Here is an 18,826-nt window from a genome sequence, read left to right as displayed (position 1 = left end):
CTTATCTTGGAACAAGGCTCCAAGTGGCGTGAATAGCTTCTCCAAGTCTCAAAATCCAGCAAGCTCCATTTCTATAAGTGTTCTTCTTTCATTTCTTCAATTGTCATTCGGTAGCTTCTTAGTTTCTAGTGTTTCCTTTCATTTGTACCGTTTGAAATTGTGTTTCCAGCTTTGTTTCTTTTGTTCGGTTCAATTCAGTAGCTTATCCTTACATTTTCTGTTCGGTTTTCCTTTCTTGTTCTTCATCATTGTTGTTTGATTCCATTTGACAATATATGGACTTCCATATGAGCATTGGTTTGGTGCAAAGTCTTGGTGAGTTCTTGAATTAGAACATTGATCCAATTCTAAGTAAAGTGCCATTTCATGACCAACTCAAGTTGCTCCTAAGAATGTCAAAGAATCATGTATTCTTGTTATTGCATTCACATCAATCTACAAGAGAAATAATTTTGTTTTTGGGGCACACATACTTTCTTGGATCATTTATGGTTAATCTCAATGGATTCTTTGTAAGAGTGCCACTAAATGACGCACCTATGGACATAATACTTAGAAATGCATGAGACTTAGTTTTTTTTGGGCTTCTTTTCCTCGTATATCCCTATTTTATCATGTGGCTTTCATTGAATTTTTTATTACAAGGTCCAAGGATTTTCCACCTATGTTTGATTGGGATAAAGAACATCATTTTTAGAAAGAAAATCGTTTATGGTCTTGGTGTCCTTTATTTCTATATGTATTTTTCCAAAACTTTCATTCAAGAGAAACATTTCCTTTTTAAGCTTTTTCAAGGTCCATGTTTTGAGTATCAAGGCTTTGTTTCAAACCTTTATTTTCCTCACATAAACTCTGTTAGCTTCTAGAAGATTAGCATTCTCAAGAGAAAGGTCATTAGACAATATGTTCTCTTTTCGAAGAGCTTTTATTTATTTACAAGCATTATTGTAGTTCCTTTTCATGATTGCATAAGTTGTTGCAATTTTAAAACTAATTGAAACAAATTCATTATACGCTAAATGAAATTAGTGCAAGTCCAAAAAATATACCTCTTCATCATATTCTTCTAACGTTGAACTGCAAATAGTGTTAGCCATGAGAGACCAATATATGCTTTTTCTTGTTCATGTAACCATGTAATTCTTTTTCTTGTTGAGCCTTTTCTTCTCCTTCTCCTTGTTTTCTTGTTTTAGACATCCAACTATAAAGTGTTTGGGTTTTTTGTAGTCTTATCTTCTCTTTGTATTCACTACACCATTTTTTACTTTAGGCAACACTGAACTAGGCTACACTTGTATAAATGTTGCCTAAACATAGAAAAGACAACGATTTTACAAGTGTTGTTTAAGGACTAGCAAAAACCACGGTTGTAAAAGTGTTGCCTATTTATACCACATTTTTTTATGTAAGTTGATTTTAGATTTATCCATTTTAGATACGACCATTTACTTAGGATTGAGATTTTATTAGTTATATGGTGAGATCCCAAAAAAGATCCTCATTGGACACGAACTTAACCAAGTGGTTCAGTAAGTGTGAAGGTTCAGGGCACAGGAAAAATACAAGTATATGGTGATTGATGATGAAGGGCGGAAATTAAATGAACATGGAAGGAAACATAAAAGCATGATGAAAACCAAATTGACAATGGAGGAAAATAAGAACATAAGAACACAAAGATAAATGGAGTAATGGGAAAAATGGAAGAGATGAAGGAAGGAAATGCTTATGTGGTGGAAGAGAGTTGGAGACGCCACTTGGAGTGTGGTCTTCCTCCAAGATAAGTGTTGATGGCCGCCACTTGAGAGCTCTCTAATCACTCAAGATGAGACCTAATGCTAGGAGGAAACATGCCTCACAAACACCTCACAATTTGTGTAGAGTAACTTTTCTGTTCAAATTTAACATGAAAATATATGGAGTACGACACCCTATTTATAGGAATGAGTGCCTTGGAAAATAAGATGAGCAAGGATAGGATGATAAATGTATGAGGGGGCTGCCTTTAGAGTTTGACTAAGTCAAAACCACACCTTAGGCCATTTCTTTTAGAAACTAGGTCAAAAACAAGCTAAAATGATAACTACCCCCTTATTGCTAAAGGCACCTATTCTAGCCTATCTTGCTATTTGGACCCCTAAAGTGAGCCCAATTTATTTACAACTTGTTTTATTCTTAAGAAGACCAGAAGGAAGAACATTTTATGTTCTGGTCTTTGCCCATTTCTCCTACTGGTGAGGTCTACTAGATCCTTGGTGGGGTCTTCACTTGAAAGTTGAGATGACTTCTCATAGTGTGAATGGTAATTTGAGTTTTTGGTCATCTCGTTGTTGGCTTGGATTGTATCATTTTTTAAGTGTTGTTTTTAGAATGTGTGAACTAAACAATAAAATTATGGCCTAAAAGGAGCCATAGACATATAAATGTGGCCTAAAAGTGGAAAAGCAACACTTTTACAAATGTTACTTAAGTGTAAATGCAATAGTTAAAAATTTTTTGCCTAAAATTTATGATAAAAAGTGTTGCCTACACGTTGGCTAAAAAGTGTTGCATATTCTACCCGTCTAAGACAACGGGCAAAAAATATTGTCTATTACATTGGTTTACAAATCAAAGTCTAAAGCAAACGCTATTCTAAAATTGAAATTGAAATTATTAATATTATTAATAATATTAATACTATTATTATTATTATCGATAATAATATTAATAATTACAATAACAATATTCTTATTCATAATAATATTAATAATAATATTTTTATTATCAATAATAATAATAATAATAATCGTAATATGACGATAAAATTTGTCTTATCTAATAATTATAGGTGTAATGTTTACTCATGCGATCTAAGTTCAATTTCCTCTAACAAACAAATAGTTAATAATAATAATAATAATAACTAATAATAATAACATTATTATTAATAATAATAACATTATTATTAATATTAATAACATTATTATTATTATTAATAACATTATTATTTTTATTAATTAACATTATTATTATTGTCCCCACCAGTCCTCGGTCATCAACCCAGAGACTGACCTCTGACATCGCGCACCGATGCTTGGTTATGGAAGGGGGCCACGTGAGGTGGGCCCCAGACGCACCTACCAGGGAATTGGTTAGTCTTTGATATTTGAGTCCTAAGTCCCGATGTTAGAGACCAATATTGAACCCCACCAGTAGTGGAAGAAGATTGGACGTCGGTCGTCAAGACGTTGTAGAGGGCCACATAAGGTGGGCCCTAGAGTTTTGTTAAGATAATAGTTAAAGACAAGAGATGTGTGGCAAGCCTAAGTCACGAGGGATCCATGCACGTGGTGTGTATGACGCATAAAGGCACAACACGTGAGGATAATCTTAGGGGACGTTAAGACCATTAGGGTTAGGGTTTCCAAGGAAGCAGCATGCATGGCACATGAATACTTAGGGCACCCATGAAGCAAAGGGCGCTAGAGATTAGGTGCACAAGCTAGTGCCTAAGCGACCACTCTGTAAAACGTTGCACTCCAATTAAGGAAAGATCCATGTGCCAGATACGCTAAGATTATCTGAATAGCAACACAGAGACATTTTCCAAGGAACTCTAGTCAAGGGTAACAACACAAAGGTAAACTCTAGTTTCAGCCTATATAAACGGTTCTAAGAACCCTAACAAGGTACGCAGTTTCTAAGATTGAAGCTGATATACATACTTGGTGTTTCTTTGCCCTGATACTGACTTGAGCGTCGGAGTGCAAACGCCCGCTAGGGTGCCCCTTTGTCTTTGTAGGTAAGAGGTTTCTTGATCAAGAAGGCACATTTCTCAGGCAAGAAAGAAGGGCAGTAGCAGTCGTTAGAGTCAACCGGCGAGCGAGTCAACTAGCAGGAACATTTGGCGCCCACCGTGGGGCCCGATAAAACAAGGTCCCATTCACAGTCACGTTAAGAGTTTTTACCAACAATATGAGGAGTACGAGGCAAGCAGTTGTTGGATCCGCAAGAAGGGTACCTTCCGGAGGGGGCAACGTTACCACACAGCAAATCTTGGATACGATGCGTGCCTTCCAAGCGGAAGTAGCGGCTTCCCGAGCGGACAACGCAGAATTGTGCAGAGCCAATGAAGAACTGCGTAGGGATTTGCAGCAGGTGGGGGAACGTGCCCCACTGACACCACTTAGGGCACGTCCCATGCCGTTCTCGCGAGCAATCATGAATTTGGCGTTACCAACGATGTCCCTGGGCCCGAAAGTCTCCTTCACAGGAGTAGAGGACCTAGACGCCCATCTCACAGCGTTCCACACCCAGATGATGCTCACTGGAGGATCTGACGCCGTGTACTGTAAAATGCTCATGAGCATGCTATCGGGGCGGCGTTGGAATGGTTCGTTAGCCTCCCAAACGGACACATCACCAACTTCGACCCGTTTGCAACACTATTCAGGGAACAATACCTTGTGAACAAGGCCACCACCCGGCTTTCTTATGACGTCTTTGGTGTCAAACAGTACAAGGGGGAGTCCATGAAGGACTACCTGAACAGATTCGGGGTTCAAGTGGTAAGATTGAAGCCCACTGATGAGGCCATGATAGTACATGCCTTCGTCAAAGGAATGTTGTCGGGACCTTTTAGTGAGTCACTATTAAGGTTTTACCCAAAGACGTTCACAGAGATTAGACGTCACGCGTTAGCACATATCGCCGCAGATGATCGAGTGACGCAGAAACAAGGCCTCGTTGGCCCTGCCCGACCTTGAGCGACAGCACGATCTCTACCCATGAGGGTGCACGAGGCAACCATGGAGAAGAAGGGGGCGGGAAAGCCCTATGAGCGGACCCATACGGGAACGTGCGCGAAGATATCCTCCCCCGAAGCATAACTTTCGTGTGGAGCTCAAGGAGTTGATCGCCATCCCGAACATAGCGGCGAAATTGAAGGTACCAGCGAAGACAGATAAAAAGATAGGACCCAACAAGAATGCTTGGTATGAGTTCCACCAGGCGAACGGACACCACTTACGCAATTGCTTGGCCCTAGTGCATCAACTAGATGAACTAGTGAAGAATAGTTTCTTGAAAGATTATCTTCAAGAGCCACAGGACGACCAAAAGTTGGTAGCTGCAGGAGCGGATCAGGGGCACGAGGTGCCTATCCACGGAGAGGTAAACACTATCTCAGGAGGATTCTCAAGAGGAGGGTGCACTGCCTCCCAACGAAAGAAGTACGCGCGAGGGGTGATGGCAGAAGAGGTACTGCAGACGAACCTGATCCCCGATGTCGACCTCACCTTCACGAAAGCCGACCTTCAGGATGTCATACCTCACGATAATGACCCGGTGGTAATCTCACTAGTTATGGCAGGGAGGAGGGTGCGTCGCGTCCTTATAGACCAAGGAAGTTCGACAGATGTTATGTTCTTGACAACCTTCAATCAGTTACAGTTGTCCACGGACCAGTAAAAGCCCTACACCGGATGTTTGTATGGATTTGCGTGGGACGAGGTGGTGATTCGTGGACACATAGAGTTGAGGACAACGTTCACGGATGGTGCGTCTTCACGCACTGCCAGCATCAGGTACCTCATTGTCGACGCTCTTCTGCCTATAACATATTGTTAGGGAGACCAGCTTTAAACAGGTCGGGAGCAGTACCCTCCACGAGGAATATGAAGATGAAACTACCTTCCCTTGGGGGAGCAGTGATCACCATCAAATCTGACTAGAAGAAGGCGCGGAGGTGCTACGAAACCAGCCTCAAAATAAAGAGAGGGGTGTTTTTTGTTACTACCAGACCACCGAGAGAAGACGGAGTGACCCGCGAATAAATCGTCCGAGAAAACCGACCCGAGCCCGTTGGAGGTGTGGTGGAGAAGGAGATCGGAGGAAAGATTTTCAAACTTGGGCAGTCTTTGAGTAAGGAGTCATAGGATCAGGTTATTGGGGTCATAGCGCGACACCTCGACGCGTTTGCATGGACCGCCGCCGACATGCCCGGTATTGACCCTGATTTCCTGTGTCATCGTCTCACTATGGACCCCAAGGTCTGGCCTATCCGCCAGAGAAGGCGAAAGTTCAACGGAGAAAAGCGTCAAGTCATACGGGAAGAAACGGAGAAGCTACTAAAGTGGCCACATCAGGGAAATCATGTTCCCCGAGTGGCTTGCCAACGTGGTAGTAGTGAAGAAGGCCAATGGAAAATGGAGGATGTGTGTCGATTTCACAGACCTCAACAAGGCCTGTCCGAAGGATTCTTACCCACTACCCAGTATTGATGCCCTGGTGGACAGCGCCTCTGGATGTAAGTTACTCAGCTTCCTGGATGCATTCTCTGGCTACAACCAGATTATGATGCACCCCAGAGATGAATGCAAGACCGTGTTCATGACGGAACTATCTTGCTATTGCTATAAGGCCATGCCCTTTGGGCTAAAAAACGCAGGGGCCACCTACCAGCGACTGATGGACAGAGTGCTAGCACCCATGTTAGGGCGGAATATCCAAGCATACGTAGATGATATGGTGGTCACCTCTCAGCAGAAGGAGCAGCACGTAGCCGATTTGGAAGAGCTATTCATAATGATAGAAAAGTACAGGCTAAAGTTGAACCCGAAAAAGTGCGTGTTCGGGGTAAAGGCAGGTAAATTCTTAGGATTCCTACTCACTGAACGAGGAATAGAGGCCAATCCCGAGAAGTGCACCGCCATAATAGTTATGAGGAGCCCAATCTCAATAAAAGAAGTACAGCACCTAACAGGGCGTATGAAAGCTTTGTCCAGATTCGTATCGGCAAGGGGAGACAAGGGACACCCTTATTTCCAGTGCCTAAAGAGGAACAGCAGGTTCGTCTGGACCCGCGAGTGTGAGGAGGTGTTCGTCAAATTGAAGGAGTACCTGGCCAGCCCTTCGGTGTTGTGCAAGCTAGAGTTAGGTATCCTGCTCCACTTATACTTCGCAGTTACGAAAAGGGCGATCAGTTCGGTCCTATTGCAAGAGCAAGACTAGGTCCAGAGGCCGATCTATTACGTCAGCAAGCTATTGCAGGGGTCAGATGTGAGATACCAGGCCTTAGAGAAAGCAGCCTTAGCGGTGGTATTCTCAACCAGAAGACTCTGCCACTACTTCCAAAGCTTCACCGTGATAGTAATGACAGACCTTCCAATCCGCAAAGTTTTGCAAAAACCAGATGTGGCGGGAAGAATGGCGCGATGGGCGGTGGAACTTTCTGAATTCGACATACACTAGGAACCTAGAGGCCTCATCAAGGGCCAGATCTACGCTGACTTCATAGTACAACTCTCCTTGGCAACCACACACCAAGAAGGGGCAGATTTTAGGTGGGTACTTTCTGTAGATGGATCCTCAAACCAACAACGTAATGGAGCAGGTATAATCTTGGAGGGACCGGATCGGTTGCTAATTGAGCAGGCCCTACGGTTCGCTTTCAAGGCGAGCAACAACCAGGCAGAGTATGAGGCCCTGATTGCGGGAATGTTGTTGGCTAAGGAGATGAGAGCAAAGGGGTTGTTGGCAAAGAGCGAGTCCTTGTTAGTTACAGGCCAGGTCACGGGGGAATACCAAGCTAAAGACCCTCAGATAGCCGCATACCTAGAATACGTCCAGGTCTTGAAGGAGTCGTTCAAAGTGTTCGAGTTAGTCCAAGTACCTAGAGAACAAAATGCCCGAGCTGACTTGCTTGCAAAACTCACCAGTTCGGGCAAGGGGGGCAGACAGAGGACGGTTATTCAGGAAACCCTGAAGACACCTCGAACCTCCACGGGCAAGAAGAAGAGCCTACCTATGTACTTTTTCAGAGACACCACATCAAACCCGTGTTTGATGAGAAGGGCCGAGTTATATTTTGCCCCTAGGAGCAACCTACACAGCTCGCGCTCGTAGAGAGCCATGGCTTCAAGGCCCCGGGGCTTCTTAAACTCGACTCCAGGAACCCAATAAAGGGGAAACCCCTCGAGCAGCGTTGGGCTTTGCTGGGTAGCAGATATCATGTAGAACCTGCCCTTCCAATCTTTAAACGATTGCTGGTACAGGCCCAAGATCACTCGTCCAGCAACTCCATTCAGGCTGACCCAAGACCTATCCCCAGGGTTCTTCGCCTCGAAGAAATGTAGGAAGACGTCTACAGAGGCGTTATGCCCAAAGTAGTTGCAGAGGATCTCGAATGCCCGTATGAAAGCCCAGGCATTCGGATGGAGTTGGCAAGGGGCAACGTTCAACTCCATCATCAGCTCCTTCTCAAAGAAGGTGAAGGGCAAGCGCAGCTTCAACCTTTTGAAGATGGCGGAGTATATGAAGGTGAAGGGCACCCCATTGGTAGCCCTATCGTCCGCGCAGATTGGCATCCCTCGAGGAGGAATGCGTATACGAACGTTGAAATCATTTTCCCTGTCGATGGCGCAGGAGGGCTCATCAGGGTCGTTGCTCAGAAGGGTTTTGAGGTGGCCTTTCGGTAGTTGAGTGGAAGTTTCGGCCAGCAATGCCAGGGGAGCCCAGTCATAGACCCTAGCGTTGTCCTGATAGGAAGTTGCATCAGGTGGAGGTGACGCTGGTGCACTTGCTGAAGGCTGTGCACCAGAGGATGAGGCGACGATGCGAGCAGTTTGCTTCAAACGAGTCATTGCGAGATAACTGCAATGGAGGAAAGCAAAAAGTCAGATGAACGGAAGAAGAGGGAATGATGAATGGTTCGGTGAAAAACAGAGGAAGGGGAGAAGAAAAAAAGGTCCAGGCGAAGAAGAGGAAGAAGGAGAAGTAGAGAGCGAAGTGAGAAACGCAAAAAACCCTAGCTGACCGGGGGGCTTGTGTCCCGACCAGCACCACGTAGGTCACCCAGCGCGATCACTTAGTCTCTTCACTAAAACAAGTTACAGCTCGAGATTGGGGGGCTTGTGTCCCGACCAGTCCTCGGTCATCAACCCAAAGACTGACCTCAGATATCGCGCACCGATGCTTGGTGATGGAAGGGGGCCACGTGAGGTGGGCCCCATACGCACCTACCAGGGAATTGGTTAGTCTTTGATATTTGTGTCCTAAGCCCCGATGTTGGAGATCGATATCGAACCCCACCAGTAGGAGAAGAAGATCGGACATCGGTCTTCATGACGTTGTAGAGGACCACATAAGGTGGGTCCTAGAGTTTTGTTAAGATAACAGTTAAAGACAAGAGATGTGTGGGAAGCCTAAGTCACAAGGGATCCATGCACGTGGTGTGTATGACGCATAAAGGCGCAGCACGTGAGGATAATCCTAGGGGACGTTAAGGCCATTAGGGTTAGGGTTTCCAAGGAAGTTGCATGCATGACACGTGAATACTTAGGGCACCCACGAAGCAGAGGGCGCTAGAGATTAGGCGCACAAGCTGGTGCCTAAGCGGCCACTCTGTAAAATGTTGCACTCCAGTTAAGGAAAGATCCATGTGCCAGATACGCTAAGATTATCTGAATAGCGGCGTAGAGACATTTTCCAAGAAACCCTAGTCAAGGGTAACAACAGAAAGGTAAATCCTAGTTTCAGCCTATATAAAGGGTTCTAAGAACCCTAACAAGGTACGCAGTTTCTAAGATTGAAGCTGATATACATACTTGGTGTTTCTTTGCCCTAATACTGACTTGAGCGTTGGAGAGCAAACGGTCGCTAGGGCGCCCCTTTGTCTTTGCAGGTAAGAGGTTTCTTGATCAAGAAGGCATGTTTCTCAGGCAAGAAAGAAGGACAGTAGCAGTCGTTAGAGTCAACCGACGGACGAGTCAACCGGCAGGAACAATTATTAATAGTAGTAATAACATTATTATTATATTATTAATTAATGATAATAAGAAGAAATGAAATCGTATCAATTAAATAAATAAAACATAAACATAAAAAAATTATTGCGTTGGCAGAAAAGTGTTGCCTTTGAACTAAGCCTACAACAAAATACTCCAAAACTGGAAAACCGTGACCAAACCGTTTTCTGACGTCTTTAAAGCAATATTATTTTCTTTGGCCATCTTGGCATCTCCCTACAAAATATGTTCATGAACAATAAAAATATGTATAATTTTTTCCAAGGATATGACTTCCAAGTCCTTAGATGTTATTAAGGCAGTCTCTTAAGATTTTCACAAAAGGGGAGTCCAATAAAGTTGGATATAATCCAAACAAATCAAACACAACCATATATTTCATAATCAAATGTATTTTAAATATCTTTGACCACCTCAATCTATGTTTAAAATAGTCTATAAATATAGATATCAATTTTATGAAGTATTTACTCAATTCTTATTTATATACTTATAATATTGCGTAGAGCATCTAGAGCGTTTATAGGTAGATTTATCATTTATCTTTTTGCAAACCACCTTCATCCACTTAAAAAACTAACAATCTTTCTGCAAGAATAAAACGAATGAATGTATTATAATTATTTAAAAAATATAATTAATAGTGATAATACAAAGTTATTTTATACTTACGGTAAAGGTGAAAAAAGAAAACACGTCAGAACAAAATAGGTTCTTAGTGTTGGCTGACATGATTAATGTAAAGTTTTTTTAATATTATGAACCAATTAAAAGCAACTTAAAATATGTTTCTTAAAATAGTTAACATAAAAATTAATAATTTTTAATGATATAGCAATAATTATACACAAATAGATTATGTTGCGATACTTTAAAATTGAAAGACATCTGTAAATTATCAGTACATTTCAATTTTATTATTCTTTTCCTACAATACATAGTAAATAAATTGTTATCGTGTCTGGGAAAATGATAGACCGCACAATCTCTCGTTTAAATTATATTGGATGAATTATTTATTTTCATGTGGAAGGTTAAATGGTCTTCAAATTTATTTATTTATTTTCTATTAAAAAATGTGACACCAAGCGACTTGAATTTCAAAATTATATGTGTTTATTAACTACGATTTATTTTTTAAAAAAACGTACAAGCTTAGGAGGTTTGTACATCAAGTAAACTCCATTTATTTTTATACAAAAAATTAGATAAGGAGGAGACTCATTGCTGTTAACAGTAACGTTAACAAAGTGCATTCACCAACACTAAAAGTATATTTAAGTCGATGATAGTTAATTTCTAATTTTGTTAAAATAGAGTTTTGGCATGGATAATAATATAAATAAATCCTCTGTGTTGATTATGCGGAAGAACTTCGTGAATGATAATGATGCAGAGATGAAGGGAAGATAAACTCTAAAAAGGTTGAAAGGATCAGATCAGAGAAAAGGGAAAAAAAAACGTGAAACGTATTGTGAAATTGAATTAAGAGAGAGTACTGAAATTATAAAAGTTATAATCTGTAAAGTAAAAAAACTCACTAAAACTAAGATACATGGTGACAAAAATAAAAGAAGGCCCAAGGCCCCAAAGCCGAAACAACCCAAATAATCAAAAAAATATGCTACATTGAGTTGGACGCTGTCCTTGGAAGAAAGGCGAGAGGAATGGGACATAGGTGTAGGCATGAGGGCACAATCCAGCATTCCTGTTTCATGAAGAAGATCTAGTGTGTACTTTCTTTTACTGATATGTAAACCAGATTTGTTGCGAGCCACTTCCAGTCCCAAGAAATATGTGAGGTCCCATAAATTTTTAATTCTGAATTGTTGATCCAGCAACTTAGTGATATGAGCGATTTCCTCATCATCATTTCCAGCAAGTACAATATCATCCACATATACAAGAAGAGCAGTGAGTTTAGTATGAGTGTGTTTTAAAAATAATGAATGATCAACATATGACAATGTGTAATTATGTGAAAGCAAGAAATTAGATAATTTGGCATACCATTGTCGGCTAGCTTGACGAAGACCATAGAGAGATCTTTGGAGTTTGCAAACGTGGTTTGATGAGGGGAGAGTGAGACCGGGTGGTGGCTGCATATACACTTCCTCAAGGAGATCTCCATGTAAAAATGCATTATTGACATCGAGTTGTTTGAGAATCCAATCATTGGAAGCAGCAACAAGTAGTAGACGCAATGTTGTCAATTTTGCAACAGGGGCAAAGGTATCTATGAAGTCAAGGCCTTCTAACTGTGTGTACCCTTTGGCAACTAGGCATGCCTTGTACTGGTCATTAGACCCGTCTGATTTGTGCTTTATCTTGTAAACCCAACGACAGCCAATAGTCGTCTTCCAAAGCGGAAGTGTGGTAATCTGCCAAGTGTGATTGACATCAAGTGCAGTCAACTCCTCTTGCATAGCTTGTTTCCAGCAGGCATGTTTTGAAACTTCCCTGTAAGTGTGAGGCTCCGAATGGGAAGAGATAGAAAGAATAGTGCATTTAAAAGCAAGAGATAAAGATTTATAAGAAACAAAGTTATTAATGGGATATTTAGTACTTAGACTGTTTGTGGTGGTCAAATCAGTTTGAAAATCTGCAAGGTATGTTGGTGCCTTTCTTTGTCTATTTGATCTCCTCAGTGGTATGTTCAGATCATTAATTTGTGTATCATCCAAGGTCTCTCCATTTTGGTTAGGATCCATGTCCACATCAATTTGTGTAGTACCCATAGTCTCATGAGGATAACAATCATTTTGAAAAGTAATATCACAGCTTGAATCATAATTGTGAGGACATAGGCAAAGAAAGGTTGTCGGAATTCACACAGGAATCTTTATTCAAATGATATGGAAAATGATTTTCATAAAAGATAATATTCCTTGATACCTCAATACTATGATTTTTAAGATTTAGAAAAATATATCCCTTTGTGTTGGAGGACAAACCGAGAAAGATATCATGCACGGAACGATCATCAAGTTTCTTTCTATGTGCAGTGAGAGTGCTAGAGTAACACAAACATCCAAATACGCGTAAAGAAGAAAGATCATTCGGTCTACCATTCAATTTTTCATAGGGTGCAATGTTGTGCAACAAAGGAGTGGGAGTGCAATTGATTAAAAAAATACCATGTTGTACAACAAAATTCCAGAATAAAGGAGGTAAATTTGCTTGAAAAAGCAAGGCACGGGTAACATTCAAAATGTGTTGATGTTTTCTTTCAACAATCCCATTTTGTTCAGGTGTTTCTACACATGTGGTTTGATGAACAATGCCTTTAGAAGAAAAGAAATTTTTCATGGCAAATTCAGCACCATTGTCAGTGCGAATAGTTTTAATCGTAGTTTTAAACTGATTTTCAATGTAAGCAATGAAATTAACAATATGATTTCTAACTTCAGATTTTGTGCGTAAAGAAATAACCCGAGTAAAACGTGAAAAATCATCCACAAAGGTTAAGAAATGACAAAACAAGGACCCCAAATGTCTATATGCAGTAATTCAAAGATGTTAGCAGTATGAGATCTACTTAAAGTAAAAGGGAGTTTCTTTTGTTTGGCCCGATGACATACATCACATACATGCGGTTTTTCAGCAGGAATATAAGAGTATTTAGTTCTCAAAACGTTTAATCTTTCATCTGAAAGATGCCCCATTCTATAGTGCCACTGATTAATGTCTTTGATAGTACAATTGAAAGAAGGAGCAATAGTGTGTGTAGCAGTATTACGAAAAAAAGAAGATTCAAAAGCATACAAGCCAACTTTGACACTAACTATACCAATCCTCTCTTTGATTGTATCATACAATTATTGGAGGAGAAAATTAAACTGCATTTCATATTTAAAGAAAGTTTAGAAGTAGAGACAAGATTAAAGGAAAGCTTAGGAACATATAAGACATCAATGAGGTAAAATTTGTGATTAAAAATCACAGTTCCACAATATTTTGCAAACACGTGTGGCCATTAGGTAGACTAATAGGAATAGGTTTAATGCTTTTGTACGAAGTAAACTCAGATAAAGAAGAACACACATGATCAGTTGCTCCTGAATCTAGAATCCAATAATTTCTATCATGCTGTAAATTATTTAAGGTAAGAATATTACTAGTTGGAGACCTCTCTGCCATTTTATGATTGGTGTCCGCAGTGAACAAGCCCCCCCTGATTTACTTGAATATTGGCTGCAGTATTATTGCTGGTGCTTTGTTTAAACAAATTTGGAAAAACTTGATATTGTTGTGTTGTGAGGTGATATTCCCTTTTTTCCTGTTCTTTTTGGCAAGGGTCAAAAAACACATAATCAGATATAACAATATTATTAACCTGATTGGTTTTACTACCATAAAACTTGTATCGAGGAGGATACCCGTGTGATGTGATTCCACTAGCACACTTTGAATGATTCTTGACATTCTTAGGAATCATCTTGAGTTGGTTATGAGATAGGCACTTTATCATAGAATTGGATCAAGGTTCTATGAACAAGAACTCACCAAGACTAGTACCAAAACACAAACTCATATGGAAGTTCCAATTATTGTCAAATTGAACCGATTAAAATGGAAGTAAAAGCAATTGCACCGAACAAAATGGCATAAAACTGAATTGAACCGAACATAAAGACTAGAAATGAAGAAGAAACAACATAGAACAACAAGGAAGCACAAGGACCGAACCAAAACACATAAGAATTGAAACTGCCGAACAGAAATTCAAGAGAAACAAGCTAAGACATGAACAATTAAAAGAGAAGGAAGGAAGGAGAAGAGAAAGCTCATGAAGATGGAGGAATGGTTGGATGATCACGCCACTAGGAGGATGGAGACTCCAAGATAAGTGTGCAAGCCGCCACTTGAGGTAACCATTGAACCATCAAGATAAGACTAGTGAAGAAGGCACAAAGCTCTCCAATGCTCTCTCAAAAATTGAGTATAGTTTCTCTAATCAAAATTCAAATCTGAAATGTACAAGGGCAGCACCTTAATTTATAGCCTAGAGGTGCTGAAATGCAAGGCAAATTAAATTCAAAATTCCCCCCAAAAGCTAATGAAAGTGGCGCCAACTATGGTCATGAAGAAGGTGTGACCTTCTCTCTCACTTTGGCACCTCCCTAGTTACTCCTACACCTATCTACTAACGCACCCCTCCTAATACTCCTAACTAAGGACCTAAAGATGCTTTAACAAAAGAGGTTTCTAATGTTTCCCTCTTAAGCACCTTCACACAAAGAAATTACAAAAAGAGAAAATAATCGTCCATTAGCTCCTAAAGCTTTGAACATGCTTCTTGTAAGACTTTGAGGTGGGCCTTGACCTCCATGGGCGTCCTCCACTTGAGCCTCAACCTCTTCTTGCTCTTGATGATTGACCTCCATGTCCACTTGAGCTTGATCTCCATCACTGTGTTTCTTGTAGCAAGTTTCTATGGTGTGACCATTTCTTCCACAGTGGGTACATATTTTCTTATTCCCATTATTTTTTAAGGACTTATTTTCTTGATTAGGAAACCCAACCTTCTGAAAACAAACGTTCACTGTATGGCCATTTTTACCACAAAAGGTGCATATCACAGAAGAAGAGATGCGATTAGAATTAGCACTATTAATATTTGAGACAAAAAAGTTGTTGGCCAGTTGACGTTCTTGTTGCACCACAAGAGAAAAAAATTTCGTTATAGGAGGTATAGGCTCCATAAGAAGTACATGAGATTTTATGTTATGATATTGTTCATTTAACCCCCTTAGAAACTGCATGGCCTGGTCTTCACATTTTCTTTGATTGATAAGAGAAGTAAAAGCAACAGAGCAAGAGCATTTTGTCTCACAAATGCATACATGATTAGGTCTAAAGTTTTCTAGTTCATCCCAAATTATTCTCAGCTTAGTGAAATAGTCAGTTGCAGTCAATTCACATTGATGTAAAGAAGCTACTCCCAGTTGTAAATCTGAAATTCTAGATAAATCCCCCTGAGAATATCTACTCTTCAAATCATTCCATATATTTAAAGCTATATCCATCCATACGATGCTTTGTCTAATTAGAATAGAGACAGAATGGACTAACCACAAGACGACCAAATTGTTGCATTTGTACCAAGCCGAGTAAGTGGGATGGTTCTTGAGCGGACATGAGCACGTGCCAAGGACAAACTCCACCTTATTTTTCGCGCTCAACGTCGTTATAATCGACTTACTCCAAGAGTGATAATTTGTAGAATCCAACGCCAGCGAGACCAAAGGGACAGCGGGGTTCTCACTGGGATGGAGATAAAGGCAGTTGTTCATCAAGTTCAATTGTTCCACCGATTGATTCGTTGCATTCGGCTGAGACAATTGCACCGTGGTTTCTTCAGTTCCAGCGGTTTCAGCCATATTTGAAAGAGAAATAAAAAATTCAAGATTTGGAACAATAAACCGTGAAGAATGAAATTCATAGAAGAAGACGAAATTCAAAGTGCACAGTAGAGTTCTTCAAAGAGCTCTGATACCATAATAGAAATAAATCCTCTGTGTTGATTATGCGGAAGAACTCTGTGAATGATGAAAAGAACCTGTGATGAGAATGATGCAGATATGAAAGGAAGATAAACCCTAAAAGGGATGAAAGGATCACACCAGAGAAAAGGGAAAAAAACGTGAATTGTATTGTGAAATTGAATTAAGAGAGAGAGTACTGAAATTACAAAAGTTACAATCTGTAAAGTAAAAAACCCACTAAAACTAAGATACATGGTGACAGAAATAAAAGAAGGACAAAGCCCAAACAGCCCAAAATAATCAAAAAAATATGCTAACTAACAGATAAAGAAATTTTTTTAAAATATATAAATTTTTTTAAAAATTTATAATTAGTAATTTAAATTTTGATAAATATATTACTTTTAATTATTTTGAATTATTATTGTACTGCTGGGAAGCCAAATGCCCGTGTATACCTGAACACCCAATCAACTAGTCTCCCGGTAACGCCATCCCACCCACATATGAGATATCAAATTAATTAAACATCATCATTAAGCATATATTATGCGACAATCACACCTAAATTATTATTAGCATGTAGATTGGGTTCACTTGGACCGTATTAGTACATTCCAAATGTCCAAAACCATACTTGTAAATAAAAAGTCACCCACTTTGGTAATGAAACTTTTATCTTAGAAACTTTGACACCCGTATCTTATAATTAAATTGAGCGTCGGAATGTCATTGCAGGTGTACTGGACAGAGTGTTGGGAGCTCGGTGCATGGGTGTGGATATGTAATCTTGGTAGTTGGGCCTATGGTGTGGGTCATGAGTTTTGGCCCAATTATATTAGTAAACCCATTAGAGAATAATTAAGATAATATTTTTATTATATGCTAATATAAGGTTATTAGTTATATTTTAACCTAAGTATGCGTTTTAGTGCACGAAGTGGTTAAGTTACATGTATATTGAAAAGATAACGTTGCACTGTGAGTAAGGGTGTCCATGTAAGCAGAATATTTTCTTGCTGTTAGCGCCTAGGGAGGTGTCCCGTTAGCAGATTATTTTTCTTTTATTATTTTATGCTTCTAGTTAGGGCTGGGCAAAAAATCCACTTTTGTTAAATTGTTCTATTTCTGCACTCCTCCAATCCATTAAAAATTCATTTATTTAAATCCAGTTTTTAGTTTGATCCACAATTTATTAATATTTCATAGGAGATCTCCATTTTGTTTATAAGGATCTTAAAAATTAGAAAATCTAGATTTCCAATCCAAATTTTTGAAATTAATCTCTCTATGTTACCTCTACCCAAACCATATTTCTATACTTTCTCTCATTTGTGGTTTTCTCTCTTTCTCTCCTGCACCTCTTATTCACTTTTTAAAATTTTAGTTGTTCTCTCTCTCGGTTCCACCTCCCTCTCTCGTTATTCACTTTTTTGAATTTTAATTACTCTCACACACACATTATTATGCAATCAAGTTTTATACATTTTCTTTATAATTTTATTTATCCAATATTTTGTACATAATAAATGGATATAATATTTTCAAAGTTTAATTAAAGTATTATAGGTAGGTATATTTTAATGTTAAGAATTTATATATTATATTATCTTTAATTTTTTTAGTTTTATTAAATTATAACTTTATTATATTTTTTTAATATTTATATAATATTCTAACTTTTTTACATATTATTATATTAATATTATGTTAATTTTTTAAGAGAATATGAATTTTGATTTAAAATACAATTTATTTGTTTATTTTTTATAAAAATATGGATTTTTATTTAAAATCCAATCCAAATATGTGGATTTGGATATCCAAATTGTTTCTATTAAAAATATGGATTTGGATTATAAATCTGATCCAAATATTTGGATTTGGATTGGATTACCCAAAATCCAATCCATAACCACCCTTACTTCCAGTAAAGATAAGATCCATTTTTGTTGTACAGTGTGAGTGAAGGTGCCCATAAACAGAATGTTTTTCTGTTACATATGCTTTCGGTTGAGATTAGATTCTCGTGGATGAAATGTGTTAAATGAGTAAGTTATAAAAGGGGTTTGAGTCCCCCGATAAAGGTATGTTGTTTCTGAGACTGAAACTGAATACTTATCTATTTTCGTAAGCTCTCACTAACTTGATCGTCAGAGTGTGATCAACAGGTAGAGTCTCCTCTGACCCAACAGAGCCACGTTCCAATGCAACGAGAAGACGCATAACAGAATCTAGAGGAGACAGGTTAGAACTGGAGCTTTCCACATAAGTCAACTGGCGAGAACATTTGGCGCCCACCATGGGGCTCGATAAAACCTGATCCCACCCACGTTCGTGTTCAAAGCTTTCCAACGATATGAGGAACACTAGGAAAGGACCTATGGGATCTAAAGGAAGTGAGGTCCCCACCTTACAACAGGTCATGGACACCGTAAGAGCTCTCTACGAAGCCAACAAGCACTACAAGCAAGAGCAGGAGAGGATCTAACGGGAAGCTAAAGTCAAGCAGGAAAGGCTAATGGCAAAAGCTAAAGAAGAGCAGGAGAA

At 39.4% G+C, this 18,826-nt stretch overlaps 1 protein-coding gene across 1 annotated transcript; it reads right to left on the bottom strand.

The window, feature by feature from the left end:
* Window positions 1-13,727: 13,727 nt before the first annotated feature.
* LOC137824954 (uncharacterized) lies at window positions 13,728-15,817 on the bottom strand. The gene is made up of 3 exons (XM_068630625.1): window positions 15,038-15,817; window positions 13,972-14,067; window positions 13,728-13,877 (listed from the first exon to the last, which is right to left on the bottom strand). Exons 1-3 carry the CDS (start codon window positions 15,815-15,817, stop codon window positions 13,728-13,730), a joined length of 1,026 nt encoding a protein of 341 aa, XP_068486726.1.
* Between the last annotated feature and the right edge of the window lie 3,009 nt (window positions 15,818-18,826).

Source organism: Phaseolus vulgaris, chromosome 8, assembly GCF_000499845.2.
Source record: "Phaseolus vulgaris cultivar G19833 chromosome 8, P. vulgaris v2.0, whole genome shotgun sequence".
NCBI classification, from domain to species: domain Eukaryota; kingdom Viridiplantae; phylum Streptophyta; class Magnoliopsida; order Fabales; family Fabaceae; genus Phaseolus; species Phaseolus vulgaris.
This window is presented reverse-complemented; position numbering and strand designations above follow the sequence as displayed.

Bases quoted from the DNA above. Each gene is read 5' to 3' on its own strand.
- LOC137824954 (XM_068630625.1), bottom strand. From the start codon at position 15,817: ATGGATATAGCTTTAAATATATGGAATGATTTGAAGAGTAGATATTCT. The intron at 14,068-15,037 runs GTAATTTCTTTG...CAAAAAGAACAG, and splicing joins GACGATTATTTTCTCTTTTT to GAAAAAAGGGAATATCACCT. The intron at 13,878-13,971 runs GTAAATCAGGGG...AATAATTTACAG, and splicing joins ATACTGCAGCCAATATTCAA to CATGATAGAAATTATTGGAT.